Source organism: Somniosus microcephalus, chromosome 15, assembly GCF_052327205.1.
Source record: "Somniosus microcephalus isolate GS21.2 chromosome 15, FLI_Smic_1.0, whole genome shotgun sequence".
NCBI classification, from domain to species: Eukaryota; Metazoa; Chordata; class Chondrichthyes; order Squaliformes; family Somniosidae; genus Somniosus; species Somniosus microcephalus.
Genome location: NC_141001.1, coordinates 60157587 through 60174997, shown reverse-complemented (window position 1 = coordinate 60174997; position 17411 = coordinate 60157587). Strand labels below are relative to the sequence as shown.

General features: G+C 46.4%; 1 protein-coding gene across 13 annotated transcripts in view; it reads right to left on the bottom strand.

Annotated features, from left to right (window-relative positions):
* Positions 1 to 17411, bottom strand: part of sox6 (SRY-box transcription factor 6) — a 640702-nt gene that overhangs the window by 193482 nt on the left and 429809 nt on the right. For all 13 annotated transcript variants that reach the window (XM_086007882.1, XM_086007877.1, XM_086007883.1 and 10 more), the window contains one exon: positions 755 to 927. In XM_086007882.1, the coding sequence (XP_085864008.1) occupies positions 755 to 927 (173 nt within the window). The remainder of the gene's footprint in view (positions 1 to 754; positions 928 to 17411) is intronic.

Genomic DNA, 17411 nt, shown 5'->3' with positions numbered 1-17411 from the left:
AAATTATTTTTAATTTAGCAGTGATAGTGGGTTGGTGTTTTGCAATGTATATCATGGGGCTCTGAAGCATGCGACTAAATGACAAACACAAAACATTTGGATACTCGTGTAGAATGAGATGATTAACACAACTATTTCTGTGCTGGGGAGGTGAGGGGTAGACTATGTCTGTGGAGGACAACGGCTGAGGTTGACCATTGGAGACTGGGAATGAATATTGTGGAATTTTGATTGATTATCTTTAGGAAGCAGCGAGGCTTGATGCAGAGCTTTCCCTCAGGAGTCTATGATAGGGTATGTTGAGCATGGTCTTTGGAAAGAACGGGCACAATGAGCTGAATGGCTTATTCTCATTTCATGCTTTCTTACAAAGGCCGAGGCAAGCTAGACTGTTTAGGGGCAGCAGGACTGCGCAAAAAGGAAGGAAGCAGGCCCCTAATCTCAGCTCAGCCATTAGAGTGAGGTGCCAAGCAGAAGCTTGGTGTTTTGCCCCAGAGCAAAAGCACGAGATATTCTGGGCACTTCTGACTAGTTGGTTACAGAAGAACTCAGCACGTCACCTGGCTGTTCATCAGGTCCAAGTATTGATATCTGGGGTGGGACATCTAGAATGAAGGAAAGACATAAAGAAATATCTTTATCATCAAATTTCCAATTTTTCATTGAAATACCTTTACCCTTTTGTCACGTGGCTGTTGAAATAACCAGGCCCAGTTAAGATATGGTGGAGTTGGCTTTCACGCCTCAAGCTCACCTGTTCCTGCTGCTGGCGGGCAAGCTCCATCTGCTGCCTTTGTTTTTCAATTTGCGACGCCGCTAGCTTCTTCTGCTCATCGTGCGCTGCCAGGAGCTGCTCCCGTAAACTAATTAACTGGTTGATCATGGCAGATAGCTGCCGTTCCTTTTCTGCAAGGCTTTCTGGTGTACCTGGAGGAGAGGAAAAGTGACACTCAGAGTCAACACAAGAATGGGAGGCAGAACTTCCAAATGTATAGTAATAGGTTGGGTAGAGAGAGGTTACATAGGAACAGGAGTAGGCCATTCAGTCCCTCAAGCCTGCTCTGGCATTCAATTAGATTATGGCTGATTTGTACCTCAAGGCTAGCATCAAACTTAATGCAGTCAAGAGGAAAGCCAGCTCATGATGTTTCCAAATATCAAGGGTCTAAACTTGGCTTAATAGGGGAGTATACAGTTCTGAATTGCCCTGTAATGCTAAGTGACAGGATATATTTCTAAATGTATTACTGTCTCTCAGTCACCCCCGTGTTACCCTGTTTGATACTCTAGTACTGCTGGATGGATTTGTGCTACTATTTATGCTAGTTTCCTGGTTGGAATCAGTAAGTTCAGCTCCAGTGACATGAATGAGGCATGGAGCTCGATTTTGTCAATGTGGAGCTTTTGGAGGCGGGACTCCCACTTTTTGGGTTGTAGTCCTGCCTCCATCGACTTGTGGCCAACCCACACTACTTTCCCTTGATTGACCTTGTTAAGCCCGCCCAGCTTTTGACAGATGAAAAATCAGCGTTTGACGGCTCTGTGAAGCTGTCAAACACCGACAATCTGTCTTCTAACTTGAGTCCTTCTACTCTGACTCAGTTAGAGAGCTCTCCAGACCAGAAAGCAGAGGCTGCAGCTTTTGACAGTCCAGCGGCCATTCTGCTTTCTGTGCCGGTGAGCTCAGGGACTCCCGAAAACTGAAGGAAGGAAGCCTGCAGGAAGTAAAGGTAAGTAAAACTTATTAAAACACTTTACACTTACCTCACACACTTACCTCTGCACACATGCACCCATCACTCACCTGCACAATGGACACCTCGACCCCTCCAACCCCTGCAGACCGACGGTCCGCCTCGCTAACTTGGCGTGGTTCAGAGCCATTGGACAGCCCACACTTCAGGGCTAAAAATAGGGATTAGGCAAAAAACTGCCTGTTAACTACCCAGCACAGGTCGGGTACCCGCCTCCTGGGACATTGGCACGGAGGCGGGTTGGGGGTGGGATGGGTTCCTGCCCCCCGATTCTGCAATTTTCTCACCACTCCCGCCTCCAAACCCGCCTCCTCGGGGCTTGGAAAATCGAGCCCATGGTGTCCACTATCCACCATCCCCATTCATGATGTCACAGCAGGAGGACTGCTACACAACAGGGCTGATATTGCGATTGTGCGCTGCTGAGATGGAGCCTCAACTTCCAGCTCCACATATCGGAAAATGGTTGGTGCACTGTTCATGGTCTTGCATCCATTAAAATTAATGGACAGAAAATTGTGGGCAATGCATCTACAATTTTCCAAAACGTGCAGCCGTTAGGTGAGGCTCCCTGCCGGTAACGTTTGTTTGGCTCTAACATGTCTGTCCCAGGCTGCCTCTAGGCAGTCGTTCCAGATAATAAAACAGGGTAACAAGGGGATGAATAAAGCACACTGGCAAGTGCACATATATCTCCCTTTGCAACATTTAAAATTACAGGGCAAAGCTGTAGACTAGGGATGGACAAATTGCATCTCCTGAGTGACATACAGCTCTTAAATAATTGAAGTGCAGCTGTTAGTGAAGTGCAGCTGTTTGCACCTACCCATCCATTCAATCCCAATGTGAGAGACGTGTATTATTAGCCACAATAAAACAGGCAGCCTTCTTTCCATTCAGAACCAGCTAAATTGTATTTTGAATTTATTACGATATCAACTAATTAATTTTAGCCCAAATGCCCAATCATATCGGATGGGGGTGTGCCCCATCCATTCAGCAAATGAGAAACAGCTCTGCTGTTATGATGGAGTTTCGGAGGCCACTAAAGTTTAAATCCAGGTTCCGATTAATTTGCATATAATTCAAGTTGCTAACAGATCTTGGTGTTCTGAGTTATTGACCAATGAGGCAACAGTGCTAAAAACAGTCCTTTCAAAAACCTCAGCCCCATAAAATTCAAACAGGCCAAAGCAGAAAATAAGAAATATAAACAAATAGGGCTGAGTTGCCTAGGTTTTGAGGGCCACATTACTAAGGCTCGGGGACCACAGGTTGGACACTCCTGATACTTTTGCACTAGGTGTGGTTACATTTAGAATACCAGTAAGTATGCTCAAACACTGCAATTTCTTTTTCTAATTTTGAACTTTTAAAGTCGACTACACATCCCCTTTAATTGCATGAAATTCTGATTCCTTATTGCAGTTATAAAGGATTTTATACAAATGGACCTGAGTGAACTGATGCTCTAAAATTTGTGAGGTAAACCATTTTATGCAGTCAATTTTTAATAACTATTTTCATGTTTTAGCATATGAAGGCACAGTAATCAACAGACTCCCATAATGCCATTCAACACCTATTGGTAGATCACATACACAGGGGTCATAAACATCAACTTAAAAAAAGAGCAAAATTTAACCAACGGCTTCAAGAATGCTGGTGATTCAAAAAAAAACAGTGCTGAATATAAGCCTCCGTCACACAGTTACACTGAAAGTGTTCTAACTTAAACTTCAGGTATACCCAACATTCAGTCACTTTAGCAAGAAAATAAATTCAAGTACAGGAAACTCTTGATTTACCGGCACCTAAATAACTGGAAATCACTGTTAACCGGCAAAATTCAGGAGTAGGTTCAGGTAAGTTTTACTTCATATTAGTGGCCATTCCTGGATCTGTGGCCGTGTAACCGGGGTTCCTGCACCTGTTGCTATGCAACAGGGACGCCTGGATCTGTGGCCGTGTATGGGGCTCTCGTACCTTTTACTATACCTCTCTGTAATCCGGACTTTTTGAAAAACCGGCACCATGCCGGTCCCGTCGATGCCGGATAAAAAAAAGAGTTTCCTGTATATGAAGAGGGAATGCAAGTGTTCAAGACATGATTTTTTCTTCCATAGGGTGTCTGGGGGCATCTTTCCCTTTAAAATGTTGAACTTGACATTTTATTTGATGCATTTCCAGTATTTCTGAGTCTGCTGCAGTGTCACCTGGATTCAAAGTCCGGACAGTAGTATAAATAGTTGCCCGTTTACAATCAATCTGCCACTGACTCAACAGTTGAAACTGGCAGCAGGATTGTATGTGAGTGCAGCAACCTTTGGGCAAACTGCATAGGGTACGAGATGCAAGCGTTCACAACAAGAGATTTATTTATTTGAATATATGCTGAATTTCAGTGGCAACAGGGGCAAATGGACACTGGGCCCAAAATAGTGATGTCCGCATAAAATTCACACAGCTTGCATTTATCTGAATACAGTATCCTGGAACTAGCCCACCTCATGTGCAATCCTGTCCTTCCTGCTTCCTACTGAGTCTTTGACTAGCTGTCTCCTTGTGTTGACCACTCTTTGTATCTCTTGCCTTTTTCTTTTGATCATCCCCTTGTAGGGACATTTCCCTGCTTTTTCAATCATATCTCCTCCACTTCCTCTCTAGCTATCTCAACCACCAACAGGAAACAGAGACTAGTTCATTTAATGCGCTTCTTCATCCCACACCTTGAGAGGTCCTAGCAATCCCATTATACCATGTGAACCAGTCTATAGTCTACTCATCATTCAGATAATCCCCCAAACTCTCCATTCCTCTGACTCCAGCCTCTTGTACATCCATTTGTCCCTTTGCCCCATCATTAGTGGTTGTGCCTTCAGCCACTAGGCCCCCGTTCTGGAATTGCCTCCTTAAAATCCTCCATCTCTCCACCACCCTCTCCTCCTTTAAGACCCTCCTTCAAACCCACCTCTTTAGCCAAACTTTTGGTCACCCTTCCTAAAATCTCCTTCTTTGACCCAACTTCTGTTTTTTCTTTGCATCTCTGTGAACCACCTTGGGATGTTTTTCTACACTAAATGCAAGTTGTATTTGCTGTTGTTAATCTGTTAATTTGAATTGAAATCATGTAACAACAAAAAACTAAATTCAAATTAGTGGACAATTCAAATTGTCTTAGCAAAAGAAATTATTGCAAATTAGGAATAGGTTTTATTTCCTTATTCATCATTAGATTTAGATGAAAAATATGACATGGAGGAAAAGTGTACAGTATAATGGTTCACAGTGCCATGAAAACTAAAGGCAGTGGCCAGCATCTAGAGCTGGTCTCTGGTTGCACCGCTAGAAGCAGTGCCACTTGTTCCACAAGGCTAAACATGGATTCAAAAGATAACACAAACCTGAGCCCTTCCTATGACATCTGTGTCGCTGTAAACAGCAGAAAGCAGAGGCAGCTTCACACTGTACAGTACCCCCTGTGCAATTTTGAAAATTGTTGGATTAATGCATTAAAACTTAACAGTGGTGGCTCATGGGGTGATATAAGGGGGGAACGAGATGGCTAAATCCCACAAATTTCTAGACATGTGGACACTGGATCTAAAATGCTGACTATCTGTGTAAAACATATTTGATTGGCATGCATGTGGGGGTACCTCCTTTATACTCATGTCAACTTTAATGCCAACATTAGTGAATGGAGAAAGATATCTCAATCTAATAATTGGAACAACCTAGTAAAGCTAAAGTGGTCCGAGTAAACCCAGCAACATAGAAACATAGAAACATAGAAGATAGGAGCAGGAGTAGGCCATTCGGCCCTTCGAGCCTGCTCCGCCATTCAATGAGATCATGGCTGATCATCCAAATTCAGTACCCTGTCCCTGCCTTCTCCCCATATCCCTTGATCCCTTTAGCCTTAAGAAATATATCCAACTCTTTCTTGAATATATTTAATGAACTGGCCGCCACCACCCTCTGTGGCAGAGAATTCCACAGGTTCACCACTCTCTGGGTGAAGAAATTCCTCCTCATTTCAGTCCTAAATGGCTTACCCCTTATCCTTAGACTATGACCCCTGGTTCTGGACTCCCCGGCCATCAGAAACATCCTTCCTGCATCTAGTCTGTCCAGGCCTGACAGAATTTTATAGGTTTTGATGAGATCCCCTCTCAATCTTCTAAACTCCAGTGAGTATAAGCCCAATCGACACAATCTCTCCTCATACATCATTCCTGCCATCCCAGGTATCAGCCTGGTGAATCTTCGCTGCACTCCTTCCATGGCAAGAACGTCCTTCCTCAGGTAAGGCGACCAAAACTGCACACAATGCTCAAGGTGCGGTCTCACCAAGGCACTGTACAACTGTAGCAAGACATCCTTGTTCCTGTACTCGAACCCTCTTGCTACAAAGGCCAATATACCATTTGCCTTCTGTGGTAAACCACTGTTATTGTTGTTGCACACTGTTGTACCTATGCATGCCTCAGCATGTCTCTGCTGGCTCCGCCCCTGGCTCCACCCACAGGCCCAGGTATAAAGGTGACCGCTCGGCAGCCCCCTGCCTTCTTGGAACCCAGTCAACCACGAGAGACATGCTCTGTTCTTTGCTAATAAGAGCCTTTAGTTACTCTCCTAACTCTCCGTCTTTTATGAGTAATTGATAGCGCATCAATTTTATTAGCAAAAACAAAATGTCGACAACAAACGCTGAGCAGCAGGCTGCTGCACCAAACGCTGAGCAGCAGGAGCTGCTGCGAGCCCTCAGACCAACATGCCTGGACCTAGACCCCCAAGAAGCGGGTTCGGCTACCAAATTCGCGCATTGGCTGCGTTGCTTCAAGGCCTACCTGCAAGCCTCAACTGTGACCCTGGACGAAAACAACTTGGAAATCCTGGCCTCAAAGGTGAGCCACCAAGTTTATACAATAATCCAGGATGCGACGACCTACGCGGCGGCTATCGATCTGCTAAAAGGGCAATACGCACGCCCGGTAAATACGGTCTATGCCAGGCACCTCTTAAGATCCCGCAGACAGCAGCCCGGGGAATCAGTGGAGGCCTTCCTACGGGCACTACGGATACTCAGCCGAGGCTGCGATTGCAAAGAAGTATCAGCCGCAGCACACACGGAGGGACTGATCCGAGATGCTTTCGTTGCGGGTCTAAGGTCCGACTACTCCCGGCAGAGACTGTTGGAAAAGGGAGAAATGGACCTGAGAAAGGCGGTGTCCCTCGCGCTCTCGCTCGACGCGGCCCACAGGAATATGGACGCCTTCTCCCCTAACCGCTCCGCAACGTGGACGCCACAACCTTGGGTCATGGGACCGCCACCTTCAACTGCTGCTGCGATGTCCAAGGCAGAGAAATGTTATTTTTGTGGCCAGGCAAAACACCCCAGAGCACGCTGCCCGGCGAGAAACGCTACCTGCTCCGGCTGCGGGAAGAAAGGACACTATGTCAGCGCCTGCAAAGGTAAAACCGCTAACGCCAGCAGCGCCGCGTGTGAACCGTGGGGGCAGCCATCTTGTCCACCATCTTGGGCTCCCCCAGCTGCGTGGGGATCGGGATCATGGGCGCCGCCATTTTGTCCGCCATCTTGGACGTCTCCAACTTCAACGACGAGGGACCCGGACTCAACCACCGCCTCATCTGACGACCACATCGACTCGCTTGACCATACGCTGGCCTCCGTGACGCTGGACCAATCTCTCCCTCATCAACTGTCCAGGTCCATGATGGACATTACGGTAAACGGCCGCGCCACTACCTGCCTTTTTGACAGCGGGAGCACGGAGGGCTTTATCCACCCCGACACGGTGCGCAGTTACTCTCTCCCGGTCCTGCCGACGCGCCATCGGATCTCTTTGGCTTCCAAAGCCCAGTCAGCGGACGTCGGTGGCTACTGTGTAGTGACCCTTTCAGTAAGGGGCACAGAATACAAAAATTTTAAACTCCTGGTCCTGCCCCATCTCTGCGCTGCCGTTCTACTGGGGTTGGATTTTCAGTGCCACCTTAAGAGTGTCACATTAGCGTACGACGGACCCCTCCCCCCACTCACAGTCTGCAGCCAGCAGCTTTTAAATCGCCCGCCGCGCACCATTTGCAGCCTCTCCACCCTTAAAGTTCCCCCCCCCTCCTTGTTCGCTAACCTCACCCGCGACTGTAAGCCCATCGCTACCAAAAGCAGGCGTTACAGTGCCGGGGATAGGAACTTCATTAAATCCGAGGTAGCGAGACTCCTGAAGGAAGGGATTATTGAAAGTAGCACCAGCCCATGGCGAGCACAAGTGGTGGTAGTGAAGACTGGCGAAAAACAGCGCCTAGTTATTGACTACAGCCAGACGATCAATCGCTACACCCAGCTAGATGCATACCCACTCCCCCGCATATCTGACATGGTCAATCAGATAGCACAATACCGGGTGTTCTCTACGATTGATCTAAAGTCGGCATACCACCAGCTCCCCATCAGGGCTGAGGACCGCCAGTACACAGCTTTTGAAGCTGACGGTCGTCTCTACCACTTCCTCAGAGTTCCCTTCGGCGTCACCAACGGGGTTTCAGTCTTCCAACGGGAGATGGACCGGATGGTTGACCAGAACGCGCTCCAGGCCACTTTCCCCTATCTAGACAACGTCACCATCTGCGACCGCGACCAGCAGGACCATGATGTTAACCTAGAGAAATTCCTCCGTACGGCCCAGCGGCTGAACCTAACATACAACAAGGACAAATGTATGTTTCGTACCAAGCGCCTTGCCATTCTTGGCTGTGTAGTGGAGAACGGAGTCATCGGCCCCGACCCCGACAGGATGCGCCCCCTTATGGAGCTCCCCCTCCCCCACTGCCAAAAAGCACTGAAGAGATGCCTAGTGTTTTTCTCGTACTATGCTCAGTGGGTGCCCAACTATGCGGACAAAGCCAGACCCCTCATGAAGTCCACCTCCTTCCCCCTGGCAGCAGAGGCCTGTGCAGCCTTCACTCTCACAAAAAGAGATATTGCGAGGGCCACGATGCACGCAATGGATGAGTCCATCACTTTCCAAGTGGAGAGCGACGCATCCGACTTTGCCCTAGCTGCAACCCTTAACCAGGCGGGGAGGCCCGTGGCCTTTTTCTCAAGGACCCTCCAGGGCCCCGAGATTCGACACTCCTCTGTCGAAAAGGAGGCCCAGGCCATTGTGGAAGCTGTGCGACATTGGAGGCATTACCTGGCCAGAAAACGATTTACCCTGCTCACTGACCAGCGTTCAGTAGCTTTTATGTTTAATAATAAGCAGAGGGGCAAAATCAAGAATGACAAGATCTTGAGGTGGAGAATCGAACTCTCCACCTACAATTACGATATCTTGTACCGGCCCGGGAAACTCAATGAGCCCCCAGATGCCCTATCACGTGGTACATGCGCCAACGCACAGGTTGATAGACTGAAGACCCTCCACAATGACCTCTGCCACCCGGGGGTCACCAGGTTTTTTCACTTCATCAAATCCCGTAACCTGCCCTACTCCATCGAGGAGGTCAGGACCATGACCAGGAACTGCCAAATCTGTGCCAAGTGCAAACTGCATTTTTATAGGCCAGACACAGCAAGCCTGATCAAAGCCACGCGCCCCTTTGAACGACTGAGCGTCGATTTTAAAGGGCCCCTCCCCTCCTCTGACCGCAATGTGTACTTCCTCAACATAATTGACGAGTACTCCAGTTTCCCGTTTGCCATCCCTTGCTCAGACATGACCAGTACCACGGTCATTAAATGTCTGAATGACCTCTTCGCCTTGTTCGGTTTCCCTAGCTATATTCATAGCGACAGGGGCTCATCCTTTATGAGCGACGAACTTCGTCAGTACCTGCTCGCGAGAAGTATTGCTACAAGCAGGACCACCAGCTACAACCCCCGGGGGAATGGCCAGGTGGAAAGGGAGAATGCGACGGTCTGGAAGGCAGTCCTTTTAAACTTGAAATCTAAGGGCCTTCCGACCTCCCGCTGGCAGGAGGTCCTCCCTGCGGCGCTCCATTCCATTTGGTCACTGCTCTGTACAGCCACCAATGCCACCCCTCATGAGAGAATGTTCTCCTTCCCCAGAAAGTCCACATCGGGGATCTCGTTACCGACATGGCTGACTTCTCCAGGACCCGTCCTACTGCGGAAGCACGTGAGGTCCCATAAGACGGACCCCCTGGTCGAGAGGGTGAGCCTCCTCCATGCCAACACTCAGTATGCTTACGTGGTGTACCCGGACGGGCGGGAGGACACCGTCTCCATACGAGACCTCGCACCTTCGGGTGCCCCCGAAACACCTCCTTCGCCACCCACCACTACCCACGCCTACCCCCAGTACGCTTACGTAGCGTACCCGGACGGGCGGGAGGACACAGCCTCCACACGAGATCTCGCACCTTCGGGTGTCCCTGAAATACTACCATTGCCATCCACCACTACCCACAACCCAACCCCGCTAGACGGCATGCCGCAGCCTCAGGACCCGTCATTGACCACCCAACCACTCAATGAGACGCCTGATTCAACGTTGGATGCTGCACCACCACCGCCGCCACCACGACGATCAGGACGGCATACAAGGCCACCTGATAGACTTACTTACACGAACCTTTAGTACACTTCACCCCGCCGGACTCAATTTTAAACAAGGGGTGAATGTGGTAAACCACTGTTATTGTTGTTGTTGTTGTTGCACACTGTTGTACCTATGCATGCCTCAGCATGTCTCTGCTGGCTCCACCCCTGGCTCCACCCACAGGCCCAGGTATAAAGGTGACCGCTCGGCAGCCCCCTGCCTTCTTGGAACCCAGTCAACCACGAGAGACATGCTCTGTTCTTTGCTAATAAGAGCCTTTAGTTACTCTCCTAACTCTCCATCTTTTATGAGTAATTGATAGCGCATCACCTTCTTAACCGCCTGCTGCACCTGCATGCTTACCTTCAGTGACTGGTGCACAAGAACACCCAGGTCTCTTTGCACTTCCCCTTCTCCCAATCTATTGCCATTCAAGTAATAATCTGCCTTCCTGTTTTTGCCACCAAAGTAGATAACCTCACATTTATCCACATTATAGTGCATTTGCCACGTTTCTGCCCAATCACCCAACCTGTCCAAATCGTACTGGAGTTTCACGACATCCTCCTCACAGCTTACCCTCCCACCCAGCTTTAGGTCATCTGCAAATTTGGAGATATTACATCCAATTCCCTCATCCAGATCATTAATATATATTGTGAACAGCTGGGGTCCTAGGACCGATCCTTGCGGTACCCCACTAGTCACTGCCTGCCACTCGGAAAATGACCCGTTTATTCCAACTCTTTGCTTTCTGTCCGCCAACCAGTTCTCTATCCAAGTCAATACCTTGCCCCCAATTCCATGTGCCTTAATTTTGCACGCTAATCTCTTATGTGGGACCTTATCGAAAGCCTTCTGAAAGTCCAAATACACCACATCCACTGGTTCTCCCTTATCTATTTTACCAGTTACATCCTCAAAAAATTCCAGTAGATCAGTCAAGCATGATTTACCTTTTGTAAATCCATGTTGATTTTGTCTGATCCTGTCACTGCTTTCCAAGTGCTCTGCTATTACATCTTTTATAATAGACTCTAGCATTTTCCCCACTACCGATGTCAGGCTTACCGGTCTATAATTCCCCGCTTTTTCTCTACCACCTTTTTTGAATAGTGGGGTAACATTAGCTACCCTCCAATCCATGGGTACTGTTCCAGAGTCTATCGAGTTCTGGAAGATGACCAGCAATGCATCTACTATTTCTAGGGCCACTTCCTTAAGTACCCTGGGATGTAGATTATCAGGCCCTGGGGATTTATCGGCCTTCAGTCCCATCAATTTTCCTAACACCATTTCCCTACAGATACTGATTTCTTTCAGTTCCACCCTTTCATCAGACCCTATGTTCCCCGGCATCTCTGGGAGGTTATTTGTGTCCTCCTTTGTGAAGACAGAACCAAAGTATGAATTTAGTTGGTCTGCCATTTCTTTGTTTCCCATTATAAATTCCCCTGATTCTGACTGCAAGGGACCTACGCTTGACTTCACCAATCTTTTTCTCTTCACATATCTATAAAAGCTTTTACAGTCAGTTTTTATGTTCCCTGATAGCTTACTCTCATATTCTATTTTCCCTTTCTTAATTAATCCCTTTGTCCTCCTTTGTTGAATCCTAAACTGTTCCCAATCCTCAGGATTATTGCTTTTTCTGGCCAATTTATATGTCCTCTCCTTGGATCTTATGCTATCCCTAATTTCCCTTGTTAGCTACGGTTGAGTCACCTTTTTTATTTTATTTTTATGCCAAACTGGGATGATAAAGATAATAGCATCTCCCCAACTGAAACTGAACTCCAGTGACCTCAGGTACGGGGAATTCCGCTCACTAGTAATGCTTTCATAATAATGGTAATCAAATAGAGCTGGAGGAAGTGTAAGAGTGATTCTACAATATTTGTACAATTTATATGGCGTGTTAAAAAAAAATTAAAAGTTCCATGAATAAGATGCTGCTCTTTCATATTGAATTACAGTGACTGATGAAAGATTTTTCAGTTGTTAGTACAAAGCAGCTGGAAGACGTATTGTCACCTTTTCCCAATTCCTCTGTCATTTTGTTAACAGTGAAATAAGCCTCACAGGTGATATATTAATGAGACAAATGAAGAAAATGTAGAAACATTTTCTCCACACAAAACAAACCAACACATCCTCACTATTAGCATTTCACAATTTTAATTTGTTCCATTTTCAGTCGACAAACGTTAGCTTTTTTCTTCAGAGGCAGTCTCAAAAAGCTGGATTTGCACCAAATGTTTTTGCACATTGTGTTCTTGGCTGATGCCGAATTTTGGCAAGTGTTCGCGTCTAGTCCGACAAAGACATTACACGCATAATAATAGATGTTGGTGAGTTGCACAGCAGTCATAAAGGGTTCAGATATCAGAAACCTGGACATCAAAGTGCAGACAAGCCACAACATCAGCTGAAACCTGAGATTGTGGCGATTGTTATAATGTTCTTTTCTTCTCTCCTGTAGGTGATGACATTTGCTAGGATACGGATGCAAGTGCACCAGCAGCCCTTCGGTGGCCTCATCCAAATGGCCATTACTCTGGTGTAGGCCTAAACCGTGGGTCTCGAGCTGGCTATTCTAACCAGGAGACTTCATAGCTGTGCCTGACCCAGTATATATGCAAATGCACACAAACTGCCATACCAGATAGTGACCATGAATAGGAACCCCGGCTGATCTTGACCCTTCCTAATCCAGGGAGCATTGAGGCCAACGTTAGCACCCCTACCGCTACTCCAGTTGAGATCAGCACAAATCAGCAGGGACCATGAATTCAACTTGAGATGTTCTGCTCTGTTTGGGATAGTATTGCATTGCAGGTAGGTATAAGCATTAGGCCATCAGGACAGTTACTGCGATCTGATATTTTATATAGTTTAAAAAAAATTATTAAGGTAAAAGATTGTTTTAGAGTAGTCCAATGGCTGCAACAGTGCAGGGGTAGACTCCTGTTCAAAGGGGCCAAATTTTGAATCCCACTCTAGCTTACCTTTAGTGATCGATTTTCATCCAGCTGTCGGCCAAAAAGCTAGATCCAGGATCTCACTCTTGTCTCCAAATACAAACTGACCAGGTACAGTGATAACTCCAGAAATACTCTTCCCTCCCATCTGCAAATAGTTCCATTGCTCTGTTCCCAAACATGTTAACCTACTACCCAAAAGAAACTTAGCAGTAGGAAGTAAGAAAGAGTTTTGGTCTCCTTATCTAAGGAAGGATATACTTGCTTGGAGGCAGTGCAACAATGGTTCACTAGATTGATTCTTGTGATGTGAGGGCTGTCCTATGATGAGCAATTGTGTAGAATGGATCTGTACTCTCCGGAGTTTAGAAGAATGAGAGGTGATCTCATTGAAACATTGAAGATTCTGAAGGGGATTGACAGGGTAGATGCTGAGAGGTTGTTTCCCCTGGCTGGAGTGTCTAAAACTAGGGGGCATAGTCTCAGGATAAGGGGCAGGCCATTTAAGACTGAGATGAGGAGGAATTTCTTCACTCAGAGGGTTGTGAATCTTTGGAATTCTCTGCCCCAGAGGGCTGTGGATGCTGAGTCTTTGAGTATATTCAAGGCTGAGATAGATAGATTTTTCGACTCTAGGGGAATCAAGGGATATGGGGATAGTGCGGGAAAGTGGAGTTGAGGTGGATGATCAGCCGTGATCTTATTAAATGGTGGAGCAGGCTCGAGGGGCTGTATGGCCTACTCCTGCTCCTATTTCTTATGCTCTTAAATGAGGTAATGCAGAACTCAAATCTCTCTTGAAAAGTGACTTTCTCATACTGGGAACACTCATATTGAGGCAGAAACAAGTTTGTGCTTCTCAGTATAAATCAGGGCAAATAGCTGGTGATGTGACTAACACAGGTGTAGGGTGACAGCAAAGGTTCTTCACTTTGTTGCTTATATTATACTGGGAGTAATAGATTCTTGTGAGTGATTAAAAGACATTAAGCTTATTGAGAAAATCAGATCACATCATAAACCAAGAGAAGAAAGCTCAAATGATTTATAGCTGTCATCTGAACCCCGAGATGTGATTAGAGCCTTGACTTTATTTCAGTGTAGCCGTTATTTATTCATTACATATGTATATGGATATATATATCTATATATGTGGTGTATGTGCCTTTAAGAGCAATTATGGTGTATGTGCCTTTAAGAGCCCCAGGTGTGCGTAATGCCGGTAATTGCCACTTGGGCTATATAAGCCTGTGTATTGTGTATATCCTTTAGAAACCCCGCCCAGACTTGCTTAGTAAATACCTATGAACCAACTCCTGTCTTCAGTGTCTTTATCTACACACGGACACTACAGTGGCGACGAAGTGGAAACGGACTTACCTGCAATTCGGCAGCACCTCAAGGACATCGATTCCTCCAGCGTCCAGAAGACTCAAGGAAGTAAGAGAAACTGTGGTTTCACCAGCTGGCCAAGCTGGTGACAGGTACTGCGCTAATCCTTCCTGGGCGTCAGGCTGGAGCTCCAGCGGCGGGCTCTACAGCTGAGACAGGCAGCGAAATCGGAGGCAAGCAATAACTGACTGGGAGGGTGCACTCGAGAGACGGCCGGCGCGGCAAGCAGGTCAGCGTTTAGACCTCCGTCGGGAACGAGTCTCCAACAGTGAATAAACGGAAACCACAGTAAAACAGCGTTGTTATCGGTAGCAGCGGCGGGAAAGCGTGGGAAGCGCCATATCGTTGCTACAGAGAGAAAAAAAAAAAGCGCGGGAAGCGCCATATCTTTTCTGAAATGCCTAAATCTGGTAATATTGAGGCTTTTGATGGCGAAATAGAAGATTGGACCACATACGTGGAAAGAGTAGAGGTTTATTGCACTGCAAATGGAATAACAGATGAAAAAAAAGCTTCAGTACTTCTGAACTTAATGGGCGCGAAGACATACGGGCTGTTACGAAATTTAATCACTCCAGCCAAACCAAAGGACAAGACTTTTAAAGAAATTGTTGATACCCTGCAGGAGCATTTAAACCCAACACCGCTGCTGATAGCGGAATGATTCAAGTTCTTCAAGAGAAATCAACACAAGAATGAAAGTAACGCTGATTACCTAACCGAATTAAGAAAGCTATCAAAGTACTGCCAATTCGGAGCAGGACTATCGGATTATCTTCGAGACAAATTTGTTTGCGGTCTCTTAAGTGAAGGAACACAAAAAAGACTGCTTTCTGAAAAAGATTTAACATTGGACAAAGCTTTCAGTATGGCTGTATCATACGAAGCAGCAGCAAAAGGAGCTGCAGAGATACAACAAGAGACGCAGGACTTCGGCACCCATAAAATGACACAGGAGTTCGGAAGATGTTATCGCTGCGGCAGATCCACCCATAACCAGAGGGACTGCTGGTTCAAGGGCAAAGCATGCAGGCAATGTGGTAAGATTGGACACATTGCATGGGTATGTCAATCTGGACAAAATAAATCCACTGACAGAAAACAAAAAATCAATAAAGGAAAGTACAGGAAGGTACAAATGATGACGGACAATAGCTCCGAAGACCAGAATAGCGATAGCGACTCCGGAAACAAGAGACTAAGCTGTCTCAAATTACATAATGTACTTGCCAAAGAGGATTACCAAACCATTTGGGTTACCCTCACAATAGCAGGGTCCCCAGTTAAAATGGAGCTAGATACAGGATCAGCTCTAACCGTAATAAATCGACGAGATTACGAGAGGCTATTTTCGCATATACCTCTAAAAGACACATCCATTATCTTAAAAACATATACGGGGCAGAAAGTCTACCCCAAAGGAAAAATAAGGGTGCCTGTGGTATACAACGGCAAAGAAATACAAAAGTTGTATTTATACATTCTACAAGATGGTGGTCCACCGTTGTTGGGACGTGAATGGATAAGGAAGATACGTTTAGACTGGCACTCCATTCAGGCACTGACGGTGACCAGTAAGGAAAAAAACAATGATGACATCATACCTGAACGATTAAAAGACATCTTGGCCAACGCCAAAGAAGTGTTTCAAGAGAAACTAGGAACCTTGAAAGGCATCACCGCCTCAATAAAAGTGGAAGATACAGCAATTCCAAAATGTTTTAAGGCAAGACCGGTGCCATACGCAATACGTCCGGCAGTCGAGGCAGAGCTGAAGAATTTGGAAAAGGCAGGCGTATTATCCAAAATAGATTGGAGCGAATGGGCAACACCCATCGTTCCAGTCATGAAAAAAACATTGAAAAATAACTCTGAGGAACAGAAAAAAATTCGCATCTGTGGGGACTTTAAGGTGACTGTAAACCCGGTCCTTCACACGGTACAGTATCCTAGAAGATATTTTCGCCTCACTATCCGGAGGGAAACGTTTCACAAAAATTGACTTGGCACAGGCCTATCTACAGATGGAGGTTGAGGAGACCTCTAAAAAGTATCTCACAATAAACACACACAAAGGCCTGTACCAGTACAATCGACTGGTTTTTGGAATAGCATCAGCTCCAGCTATCTGGCAAAGAGCTATGGAGCAAGTCCTGCAAGGGATTCCGGGGACTCAATGCTACCTAGACGACATCCTTGTAACAGGAGAAAACGACAACGAGCACCTTGCCAATTTGGAGCAGGTGCTCACTAGGCTGAAAGAACGAGGCCTACGAGCAAATCGCCCCAAGTGCGAATTTTTCCAAAATCAGATATCATATTGTGGCCACATAATTAATAAGGAAGGGTTGCATAAGTCACCTGAAAAAATTGAAGCAGTTATAAAAGCCCCACCACCTGAAAATGTTTCACAATTAAGGTCATTCCTGGGATTAATAAATTACTATCATAAATTTTTACCGAACTTATCAACTATTCTACACCCTCTTAATGATCTTCTACAGACAGGAGTGATTTGGAAATGGAACGAAGACTGTAAACGTGCCTTCCATAAATGTAAAGACTTAATCACATCCGAGAAAATTTTGGCTCATTACAACCCATCACTACCAATCAGACTGGCATGCGATGCATCCCCTTACGGCATAGGAGCGGTATTGTCCCATAGATTCCCTGATGGCTCGGAACGGCCGATAGCT